This window comes from Mustela nivalis (assembly GCF_964662115.1).
Source record: "Mustela nivalis genome assembly, chromosome: 4".
Lineage (NCBI taxonomy): Eukaryota > Metazoa > Chordata > Mammalia > Carnivora > Mustelidae > Mustela > Mustela nivalis.
This window is the reverse complement of record NC_139023.1, coordinates 89,748,746-89,761,381: the sequence shown is the minus strand read 5'-3', so window position 1 is coordinate 89,761,381 and position 12,636 is coordinate 89,748,746. Positions and strand designations below refer to the sequence as shown.

General features: G+C 37.7%; 1 protein-coding gene across 4 annotated transcripts in view; it reads left to right on the top strand.

Annotated features, from left to right (window-relative positions):
* Positions 1 to 12,073, top strand: part of SYNPO2 (synaptopodin 2) — a 182,318-nt gene extending 170,245 nt beyond the window's left edge. For 2 of the 4 annotated variants that reach the window (XM_082727365.1, XM_082727367.1), the window contains exon 5: positions 8,553 to 12,073. In XM_082727365.1, coding sequence (XP_082583491.1) covers positions 8,553 to 9,095 — 543 coding nt within the window. In that variant the 3' untranslated portion in view covers positions 9,096 to 12,073. The remainder of the gene's footprint in view (positions 1 to 8,552) is intronic. The other 2 variants (XM_082727366.1, XM_082727368.1) reach the window with 2 other exon arrangements.
* The last annotated feature ends 563 nt before the right edge of the window (positions 12,074 to 12,636 follow it).

The following is a 12,636-nucleotide window of genomic DNA, read 5'->3' as shown; positions in this document are numbered from 1 at the left end:
AGAAGGACACCCTCCTCCATTTTGTTAGGAGAGTGTTACCACAGGATTTCCAAAAACTCTGCAGGTGGGGAAAACTTAAGATTCACTTTAGGAAGGCAGATCACAGAAAATAGGAGATAGACACTATTTTATTAAGAGACTAGGACAAAAGGACCTTAAAATTCTCCTTATTCCTTGATGTCAAGCTTGACTGTATGTGATTCACCTCAAAGGAACATTTATCCCACATTTAAGGATCTGTAGATATAAGCGTTCTGCATCTCCATGGAGAATTATCTTTCCTGTTAACCTGCTTCCCTATCAGGAAAATTAATCCAAGACTCAAGAAAATGGGAGTGCCCCCAAGAGATAAATTAGTAGAAAAGGCCATTTCCTACACCTGTTTGCAGTCTCATGATAAATGGTAAATCAGCTTTCATCTTTCCCTTCTGCAATTTTTTTTTTTTAAGATTTATTTATTTTAGAAAGTGAGAGAGAGCGCACAGTGGGGAGGGGCAGAGGAAGAGGGAGAAAGAGTCCCAAGCATACTCCACACTAAGCGTGGAGTCCGACATGGGGCTCAATCTCAGGACCCTGAGATCAGACCTGAGCCGAAAGCAAGACTCAGACTCTTAATGGACTATGCCACCCAGGCACCCCTTCTTCTGCAAATCTAACTAATCCCAATGTCCATTATCCTTTTTTTAAATAATTTTTTTTATAAACATATAATGTATTATTAGCGCCATGGGGGTACAGATCCATTATCTTTTTCTTCTTAGGTCTTATTTTTTTTTCCACTCTTGCAAATATATTTTAGGCTCTCTTTAGGATTCATACATAAGTCTAGGACTTTTCTCATTTGGGGATTCAGAACAGCTTGAAGCCCTCACACTTGCACTGCCCTAAAAATGCAAATGATTTTACTTGCACATTAAAATCTTCTACTGGCTTAGAAAAGTTGATTTGAATGTAAATATTGATTCATCCTCTTTATTTTGACAAACATGGGTTGGTGTACAGATTGGTGTGTGTAGAGTGAGGGCAGTGGGATAAGTCTCTTTGTGTGAGTCCCTCACTACATTTAAGTGTTGTGAGAAGGGCTACGTACATCTTGAGGCATGATGAAAAATTTTAGTGAAGCTAACCAAGATTCCTGGTTATAGCAGTCTGATATAGAAATTATTCATTCAGCTAACAAATATTTACTAATTATTCATTCAACCAACAGGTATTTCCTAATTATTCATTCAGCCAACAAATATTTACTAAGCATCTACTTGCCAGGAACTGTTTTTCATCTAGAGATGTCTTAATGAAAAAAACAGAATGAAACAATAACTCTTACTCTTACATGGAGCTAAATTCTAGTGGGAAGAAGCACATGAACAAAGTAAATAAAATATTTATTATGTTAAATAGACATAAGCTTAAAGGGAGATTAAAACAAAGAATGGGTAATTTCGACAGAGAAAGAGAGAGATCCAGACAGATAGATAGACAATAGTCAGATAGTGATCATATGATATTTGAGTAAGGCATGAAGGAAAAGAAACAGGAATCGTGCTGATATCTGGAGTACTGTGTTCCAGGCAGAAGGATCAGCAAGTGTAAAGGTCCTGAGGCATGAGTATGTCTGGTGTATTCAAAAATAGCAGAGGCTGGTGTGGCTAGATCCAAGTGAGAGGGAAAGAGCAGAAGGTGATGAAATCAGAGACTAAGGTGGGCAAGCAGATTTTACAGGGCCTCGAGGGTCAATAAAAGGCCATTGATTTTTCTTTTTTGAAATGAGAAGCCAAGGGAGGATTTTAAACAGAGAACTAAGTGACATAATCTGACTTAGGTTTTAACAGGGTAATTTTGGCTACCATTTGAGAGTAGACTAGAGCAGTAAGGGTGGGACCAGGAAAATCAATCAGGAGACCGTAACAATAATCCATGCAAGATTATGCTGCTTTACCTTAGGGTGGCAGCAGTGGAGGCATGGGATATAGTGACAGACTGGATATATTTTAAAGTCAGCGTTGACAGATCAGGTGGCGTGCGAGGGACAGGGAAGAGTCAACAATGACTTTCAAGATTCTGACCTGAACAGATGGGAAGCTGGAGAATGCCTGGCGTTTTTTTTCCATTTCATGTGCCTCTTCATAGCCCTCTGCTTTTTAGAAATTCTTATGAATGACTTAAAAGGCAAATGAAATGTCCTTTATTTCTGTTTGTCTCTGTTGGAATCTGCTTATGACAAAATATATATTTGTGATGAATATTGACTGGTCATGTGTTTAAGAGAGAAAGTTGTCGAAGGAGTCCAAATATCATCTGAAGGAGCTGAAATAACATTGGAAACAACATTTGTTGAGGACACTTCCACGACTACAGCAGTTTAAGCAGGGATTGAGTTAAGAGAATGTTTTTGGCTTTCCAGGTTTATGGTATGAAATAGTTTGAACTTCAGAATACAGCCTATTAAACTTCTTTGGCTTCTAGGGCTATTTGCATTGCTTTGGAATTCACTTCATTGTCCTGTGTAAACCTCAGACTTCACTTCCTTTTTAAATGTTAAGTGTTTCCGGCCAGTTAAATCGATTCCCCAGAAGTTTAGCAAGGAAGCTAACTAACTAAGCTGCTTCATTAACTGCTTTCTGTGGGTAAGTCAGCATTGAACTGACATGACAGGTCGGTTAAGGTAAGCTGGGAAAGGCTCTCTGCTCCTCTGAGCTTTTCAGGGGACTTGAGAGCAGAGCCCCATGTGTGTCTCACCTTCACAGAAAGGGAGCGAGCACTTCTAAATGTGAGAGGTGCCCTAGAACCCGCCACTGACTCCTCCTTGTGACAAATAGCAAGATGGCAGCAGTAATTAATCCTAACGTAGTCAAAATTTAAATGAGTCTTTCCAAAATTTCTAAGATCTCATTTCATTTAGTGTGCTTGGATTTGAATCTTAAAAATACAAACAACAAAAGACATTTTCACAAAGCGATTTCATGGCCAAGCATAGTCTACTACTTGACTGAGAACTCTGGTGTGAAACTGTGTGGGACCAACTTCTGCACTCCAGCACTTACAAGATTTCTGCCCTTAGGGAAGTTATTTATTTATTTATTTATTTATTTATCTATTGCTACTTGCCCCCTTTAAGTCTCACTCTCCTTGTCTTTGTCCTTGAAAATAGGGACAATAATAGGGCCTGCTTCATGGGCTTGTTTTGAGGATTATGTGAAATACTCTATGTGAGGCGACTAGTAGCCACCTCTTGGCACATGGTATGAGCTGGTAGTGTTGGCTATTATTAAAGGCAGAGGTAGGAAAATGTTTATGTTTAGCCTTCGGTGAGAATATCTAACACCAGGTGATTCGTGAGTTCGGGGGAATCTTTGCATCCTTTGCTGTAGGCATTATATTGGACTGGTGAAAAAGTAGCATGTTCTTTCTTGCACTGAACACTTAAAGAATGCACCATCCTAAATACACACAGACCGAATGTTCTACATGCGTATGAACTGTGCCATCTGCCAGATGACAAGTTCCCTCCATCAATTTGACTGACGTCTTCACTGGTATGCTTTCGGGGTCTGTGTTTTTGGATATACATCTACTCAGGAAGATTAGGATCGTGTGTCTGCATTAACCTTACCAAACAAACTGAGACAGAAGGATGCAGACCTGAGAGAATGACCACCATAGATGTTATTTCTCCCTCGTCAGAAAATGAGGGATAGAAATAGGATGGTGAAGGTGTTCAAAGAGGGTGGAAGCAACTAGGAATATGTGAAGAAAAGACATACAGAAGAGGAAGCAGGTATAAGGGGTAAAAGTTATGGGAGGCGAAAGTTGGTTCAATGTAAGGAGGATGTTCTCAACAGTTAAAGCCCAAGGATTGACCAAGATGCCCTGAAAACATGTGAGCCCCTTCTCGAGAGCAAGGCCTGAGTGAAGTATGAGGTTTAACTCTTAACACTATTTGAATTTCTTGAAATTAATCCTTAGAAAAATTTTTTCATTCTATTTTTAGCCTATATTTCAATGTTAAAAGAATAAAGAGAGAAAGGCTTAGTGTACTACTGAAAATGGTAATGTTACATGACAGGGTATAAAAACAAAAGTTCCCCCGAGGCCCTCTAATATTGGAGATGTTGTCCTCTGATTTCAGATGAAACTACAGACTCTACGAAGAACACAGCAGGAGCCACTCCCGCCAGAACCCTCCGGTCAGGTCTAGGTTATTAAAAGGGATCAGAGAATGGCAAGGAGAGAGGATTTCTTGAGGAAGAATTTGGATGCCATAGATCTTGGGGTGTGGGTTTGGAGTAGGAGGAGGTCCTACCCCCTCGCCCCCACCCGTGTGAGAGAAGAGCTTCTTAGAGGGGGACCTGGGTAGCTCAGTTGGTTCAGTACCCGACTCTTAATATTGGCTCAGGTCATGATCTCAGAGTCATGCATTTGAACCCCACATCATAGGCTCTGTGCTAGGTGTGGAATCCGCTTAAGATTCTCCCTCTCCCTCTGCCCCTCCCCCTGCTCACACTTTCTCTGTCTCAAAAAAAAATTTTTTTTTTTTTAAAAGTGGCTTCTTAGAGAGCTTGTTATGAGATGTCTGCATGAGAATGGATAAGAAGGCAGAGTAGATTGGGATCTGACACTCTCCTAAGAAATCTGGAAGGTGAGACATGGGCTCACAAATTGTTTTGGCAAAACACTAGGAAATCTGCTGCTGTCATCCCAAAGGCAAATGATGAGTGTTCTGTGTGGTCCCCAGCAGGCCAGGAGCAAAGGAGAGCTGGATGGGGTTGTCTTGAGGTTTCTTCAAATGGACCCTCTTGTAGCTTCAGCTTCCTTGGGAGTAAAGAATGAGTCACAAGTAACCTGTTAGAATAGGGATGACTTGGCATGAATTGAGGGCTACAAGCAAAATGTCCCCAGTGATAGGAATCTCCAAAGATCCTGTGAAAAGCTCTCTTGTCTGGGCCTACCTGGCTCTGAGTGTGAAAAGCCAGAATATGATGTTACCAAATCAAGTAAAAATTCCCCTCTGCTTTTTGTCTCTTCTCCATTCTTGTTCTCTAAGTGCAGGGAGCGTGAAGTCCCAGTTAGCAAGTTGAGAGAAAAGAAGAGAGAGAGCAAGAAGAAGCCAACTACAGTGCCTTCCCTGAAGGGAGACAGTCTTCCTGAAACAGGCCCCGGGGAGAAGAGATTTAATTCTTGTTACTGCAAGGGATAGAATATTCTATTTTGAAATGAGCTAGGTTGGGTAACTTAAAGTGACCACAGGACTATTCCTAAAAGAAAGCAGAGTACCACAGGACCTGCTCTGTTTTCATCTAGTGACGGTGGAAAAAACTTCTTTCATTAAAAAAATGAAAGGGGGGATGCCTGGGTGGCTCAGTTGGTTGGACGACTGCCTTCGGCTCAGGTCATGATCCTGGAGTCCCAGGATCGAATCCCACATCGGACTCCCAGCTCCATGGGGAGTCTGCTTCTCCCTCTGACCTTCTCCTCGCTCATGCTCTCTCTCACTGTCTCTCTCTCTCAAATAAATAAATAAAATCTTTAAAAAAAAAATGAAAGGGTTTCAGGAGACAAAAAGAAAGAAGCACTTTGATGGCACATCGTTATGTATCGTTAATTTAACATATGGGTTACAGTTAAGTGCTCATATATCAGAAATTTAAGTTCTTTAGATAATAATACAACCCACTGTGGAAAAACAGCAACCAAGGATCCAACCCTTGTTACGCCAGGATTCTACCATCAGACATTCAAACTCCAAAATAGAAGAAACACCTCTGTTATTTTCAGGTCCCTTTGGTCATTTCTGGCTCAGGGTGTATCACGTGGCTTCCTCTCGCTGGCCAAGCGGAGAACAGCATGAGCCTTGGGACAGAGACTGACAGAAGGAAATAGCACCAAAGAACAAGATGCAAAAATTGCTTTGGGGAAATACATTAAAATTAGAGGTTTGGGTTCAGGCAGGGACCAGAGGCCTGCAATATTTTGGGCACAAACAGTAACAACAATGTACCTAGAGAACTATTTATTTATACCACATTTGCATCTCTTGTCTCTGACAGTTTGTACGTTTATGTTCTATTGTTAGCACTTAAAGGAATATGAAGGCTTGTTTGGTGGACTGAGGAATCCGTAGGAGAGCAATAGTCATTTTGTCCACTGAGGTAATTGCTCTCTTCCTTCACAGCCAGTACTGCTACTATATTTGGCAAATTTGTATTCTATGGGAGATTTTTTTAAAACTTTGATGCTATTTAAAATTTTTCCTCAAAACAATTTTTTCCCTCAGAGAGACTTAATCTTTCAATATTATACTTCATAATTTTGTTTTGCTCGCATATTCAACTGATTAACATTTATGGCTTAGCTAAATAAAATCTCTGATCTCTTCATTAATAGAATATCATTCAGCAATGCTTTTGAGCTAATTTCTGTTAAGTCTCCATTCTTCTGGAGATTTTTAAGCGAAGAAGGGGAGAGGAAAAAATGGAAAATAAAATTTTCACTTTCATCTAGTGTTTGGACACCCTACCACTGAAGTGTATGCATTCACATTGCACTTAATTCTTCCAAATAAATTCATAATTATTTCTTTTCCCAGTTGCTAGCCAGTGATGTTAATCACCTGTATGTGTATTTAAGATCACGTCCCGTGTTTCTGTAGAGGCCTAGATCCCTTTATTAACATCTCTTCAAGTTTTTGATGTTTTAAAGACCTGACTGAAATAGCCCTCTGAGGTGCTAGATCTGATCAAAGACCACATAAGGCAGGTTTCATGGGAATTGGAAAACTGCCCAAGGACTCTATAGACCAATACGTCCCCTCTCCTCCATTAGTAAGGACCAAAGGAAAACATGGATATATACTATGGGAAACAAGAGCTGAGTATTTCTTTATCATATTGAATGTTAATACTTCTCACAATTTGGAAAGTTCCCTATTGATCCTGTCAAGATAGGTCGAGTCTCTAAAGTGACCTTCCATGACTGACAAACTTACCACTGCAAAATTAACAGCAGTACTGTGTTACATGTTTCTTGAGGGCAAGGACTTCATGTAAATCATCTTTGTATGTCTAGACTCTGATGAGTGTGCCTGGGAAGTAGCAGGTGTTCAATAAAATTTTTGTTAAATGAATGAAACCAGCACATAAATAACATGAAATAGAAATCAAGTCCAAAACGGTAACTAAAATTAGTCTTTTCTCCCCTCCCTGATTATATAGACCAGAGAACTTATTATTAGATCTAGGTTAGGATAAAGAGATTAATGAAAACAAGATTTGTTAGGACTCAACCGGTATTACTGAAATTGTAATGATAACACAGAAAGAGGCAAGATTCATTATATTGACCTAATTCTTGATATGCAAGCCAAGCATGGACCACCTACCCTCTTTGTGTGTTTAATGGAAAACAAAAAAACAAAACAAAACATCTGAACCTAAGATAGTTTGTCAAATCCAGGTGTTGGTATTCACTTTAAATTTAAGCACTTACTTAAGAAAGAAAAGCTGTTGGAACCGTTTATAAAATGTGGATGCATTTTTAAGTGTGGCAATGCTTTTTGTTCCAGAGACACACAATGTTCTAATACTTTCAAAGTTGACTCATTTCCCCTAGGTGTACATTTGCTACTTTTTGCCAGAAGTTTGTCTAAGAGAGTTTCATGTTGCTGGTAAAGTGTGAAGACGTGATGTGGATAACGAGTCTTCTGGGTTCCTGGAAATAAAAAGGGGCTAAGGAGAGAGAATACAAGAGCGTTCAATAAATTATGTTTCTGCATACTGACAAACCAAACAGTTCACGTACACGGGGGAGGATTGCAAGGACACAAAATCTCAAAAAAGTAAAGAACGTAATACATATAAAAAGAAGCAAATCTCAAATGAAACAAAGGGCAGGAGTATTTATCTGAGACATGGGCAATGTCCTCTGCTTAGGAAGTGAAGAGCCACATGATCTGCAGTGATTATAAATAGATTTTGAAAAGAAAAAGTCCACCCACTCCATCAGATCAGCAAAATTAAATACATCTAAATAGCTCTTGGATTTTTTATTATTTTTTTATTTTTAATATTTTGCTATATTCAGTGGACCAAAATAAGATAACATGTTGGAAGTCACTTGGGAAAAGTAAAAAGCCCAGTAGCTCATGGTCTGTTTCTGGGGTAGTTGATGTTTTGTTTATTTTGTATCACAAAAACAGAACCTGAATGAGCGTGGGCTGTAGATATGGATATGAATATGTGGAGGGCAGATAAGTGAGGGTGGCTCCCAGTGATAACAGAGTCCTAGCAGCGGTAGTTGTGCCCAAGAGAGATGGTAGTGATTGGAACTATGGGTTCAGAGAGGGAGAGCAATAAGAAAGTCCTAAGTGAAGAGTAAGTCCCAGGCCAGAGCTAACAATCCACCAGATAAAGGCAGCCTGTGTTGGCTTTAGCACTAAGTATTTTGGGGGTTTCATTTTTACAGTGCTCAGTAATGTTGCCAAGATCACTTTGGAATAACAGTCAATCGGCACAACAAAAATGAATGAGATATACTAACATTTTCATTGTTTCTAGCAGATTGGACACTCCCTTTCTCTTCCTGGAAGAACAGCCCCACCCACTATCTCCACAACATCTCCTTGGGTATTCCAGCCTGCTTATAACTACTCTAGCAAACCAAGTGATGAGCTAGAGAAGGCAAACAAGAGACTAACTCCTTGGGAAGCAGCAACGAAGTCTCCTCTGGGTCTAGTGGATGATGCGTTTAAACCCAGAAACATCCAGGAATCCATTGTGGCAAATGTGGTCTCAGCAGCTAGGAGGAAGGTGCTTCCAGGGTGCTCAGAGGATTGGAATGAGAGACTGTCCTATGTTCCTCAGGCCCAGAAGGCCAATGTGAGCTCATTTGCAAGGCAAGAGTATAATGTTGCATCTTTACCTAATAATAATATGTCTACCAACTCCCAGTATGGTTCACAGTTGCCATACGCATATTATAGTCAGCCTTCCAGAAATGATTCTGAAATAATGTCCATGGAAACCAGGTCCGATTACTGTCTTTCAACAGCTGATTACAACTACAACCCACACCCAAGAGGATGGAGACGCCAAACATGAATGTTAGAAAAACTGATCATGTGCCATCTACAATAATCATTGTTAAAATGTTCCTTTGTAGGGCATTTCACTTTTCCAGTAGATTTTGATTCACTTTTGGTCTTGGCTTATTCTCAGAAGTCATTTATTTGAGTGTGTGTGTGCGCACACGTGACAGATCTCTTTCTTATCTGCTCATGATAGAGAATTTCTTTGAGGAAAAAATTCATTTTCTGCATTGATGTGTTGGCACTTATATCTAATTCATAATCTTAATTCCATTTATTCCATTAATATGAGGTAGTCTGAGCAACTAAACACTGCTCATTTAAAGTGAAATTAAGTATTTTCTTCTAAGTGTCTTAGTCCAGGAAGGAATTAAAGAAATATGATGTGCTAATTGTCATTAGCAATAATAGCAAGGAATAGAACATGGGAGAAGTTTTCCATGAAAGCATGCCATTGAACGATAATTATAAAAAAAAGGATTTCCTTGGTGTTATTTTAAGCATTTCTCTGAAACATTATCAAAAATCCAATGAAATTCAGTTTTTTAGAATTGAAAATACAGGTGTTCTCAGAAAGAAAGAAATATTCAGCAGAAAGATAATTATACAATTCAGAAGGACTTTTGAGGCAAATTGTGTAATGTATGGGGAATAGAAAGATTTAGGCATAGAATATATTTTTAATCTATTTAAAGCCAGCAGCCTGAGACAGGAATAGATTCTGGGTTCAGGTATTCTCATTTGTCAAATGAGAAGATCAGATTATTTAATCTCTTATATCCTCAATAGCTCTGATATTCTGAGATTCTTTCATTGGTAGAATGACCTTTGGTGCATTATTCATTTTTGTTGCTCATGATATAAACGCAGGGTTAATTTAGGAGTGGGTTAGGTCATCAGTGTCACTACATGTATAATTAAAGGTCCAAAAGGAATTGTTGGGAGACAGGTTTTGTGCTATGTGTTACATGAAGGGAGGGTTGATGTGGAGAAAAATAAAACTGTTAATGGATTTAAGGAAGTGGTAGATGAATGTGTCTGTTATTATGCAACTGTAAGTCATGACCATTTATTTAGTTACAGAAAACAAAGCCATCATTAGGATGTTCAAAGGAAGCTGAACAGATGCTTGGTCAATTTCATGACCCATGCCTTGTTAGCACGACCATGAGACAATCATGCTCCTTACTACTATACCCACAAAGTACTCAGTACAAGAAAATTTAAAGCATTTAACATCATAAATAAGAACTGAGAGCATCTTAAAAAACATTTTGAGTATTCAAAACTTTCTTAGATGTTTAAATGTGACTCTTTTGCTCTGTTTTACTCTGTAACTCTTGAATTTATCATTATAATGATATCTTTCACAGAATAAAACTTAAAAAAGAAAAAAATTCCAGGGCCTAAATGATCCCTTATCTTGGAAGTAGAAGATCAAAAATGTGAAGAAATTCCAAGAAGTTCTCATTGATGGACCCAACCAGTTACTAATATTTAGTTATAAAGAAAAGAAAAGATAAATACTTCTAAAGTTACATTGTTAAATTCCCTTAAATTTATGTACTCTTAATTCTCTCAAATTATAAAATATAAACATTGACTCCAAACACTTTCTATGGAATCTTAAAAAATAATGTCTTGTATATTGATTAGTACGTCAGCAAATTCTCAGGAATCCCCTGCATTAAAGTCTTACGTGCTTCAAACTTTACTATATTGCCTAAATCATTCTAGATGCCAGTGTCTTAAGATAAGGGTGATTTAGCAGGAAAGACTGCCTGACAGGACCAGATCCTATTTTGTGGCTTTCTTTGATAAATGCTAGTAGTGGTTTTCCTTACTCCTAGGATTTAATATACTCCAACTCTAGAAATTGATATATATTAGATTATTCACTAAAACTTTCACTGGACTCAAAATTTAAAATGCAGATATTGTAAACTTAAATATTGTAATAATAAAACAGCCATCTCCTTTGCATTACTAGAACAAAATTATCATTCATGTGAAGTTGTTTGAATTGATTCTAGACATCAAGAGAAAGACAATACATGGTAGGAAAGTTGTACATTTTCCACCCACAAAGAAATGAACATCTCACAGTTTTATTAGAAATTGATGTTCTCAAAAGTCATACATTGCAGATATAATTTGAAAAGCAGGAGTGCTAACGTCAATCATCACAAAACATATTGAGGATATAGAATCTCCAGTTTACTTAAAAATGAGCAAAGTTAGATTGTTTGCATTCAAGCTACTGTTTGAGACAGGAGACTTGTCACGCTGAGATCTGATTTCTATGGGTGAGAATACCTTATATCTGTAAGATAAAATCAGCATTTTTAGAAGGACTGTTGCTTGTAAATATATCCCACATTCGTGAAGACTTTTTTCTACTAGTAGCAATCACATAGGTAGACAGAGTTTCTGTTTCACCGTGGATTAAAAAGCATGCCCTAAAATGTTACAGTATGCCAGTCACAGGGACACTAATTTGTCACCTTTCCTCCATCTTGAGTTTAAATATCACATCATTACATGTGTGTGAAGTGTCCCCTATTAAAATGATGTAGAGTTGGAATTTTAAGTTTTATAAATGCATGGATTCTAGTCCATTTATTTCTGAATATGTCTCTTTTATGTTTTGGCACCATCACTCACATTGGAAAGGGCCACCTTATTAGGGCTCAAGCATATATATGTATTAATGAATTGGAACTTTGGATAAAAGATTGTATTAGGCTCAGTTATTATATTAGAGATAATTTGTAGAAATGTTTGTTTTTTAAGAGAAAGTAGATTTTCACATTTGATTTCTGTTCAAAGTAGAAGTATTTACTCTGGCCACACTTTTCTATTAAAAATGACTATGTTCTCCAGCTAGTTAGGTTGACATTTCTGACTGTGTTTATCCCAAAAGACTGTATTTGAAAGATGCATATTAAAAACCAAATTTGTATTAGTAATAAAAAGTAACTTGGAAATCAACTTAAAGAGTGTTTTCATTTTTCCTTGTAAAATATTATTTTGAATTAGTTTTTACCCCAAAGAACTGGGATTTGATATACTCCAAATCCAGAAGTTGATGTATATTATTATATACATTATATTATTAAGTATGATATATTAGATTATTAAGCTTATCTATTACATTTTTTTGAATTTTAGTTTCTATAATATTAGCTTCCAGACACATCAAAAGAATTTCATGCTGATTGGCAACATTTTAACTGTCACATTTAAAAACTTTAGAAAAAACTAAAAATATGATCATTTTGACATGTAAGTTAAGACGTTTGGGGTCCAAACATAAATTAATATTTTCCTTCATAGTATATTGGAAATTACTCCTAAGCCTAAGAATAACCAGTGGCAATATGACTTGATAACATCTTGGTTGTAATTCTGAAGCTGTCGGGACTGATTCAGAGAATCAGTCATGTTTGTGATTCCAAAAATGACTTTGGCTCCTCCTGCATGATATTAAAACTATCAGCTGGAACTCAAGCTCCCTGGTCAGTTGGTATCATATAGTACAGCTTTGTGACACC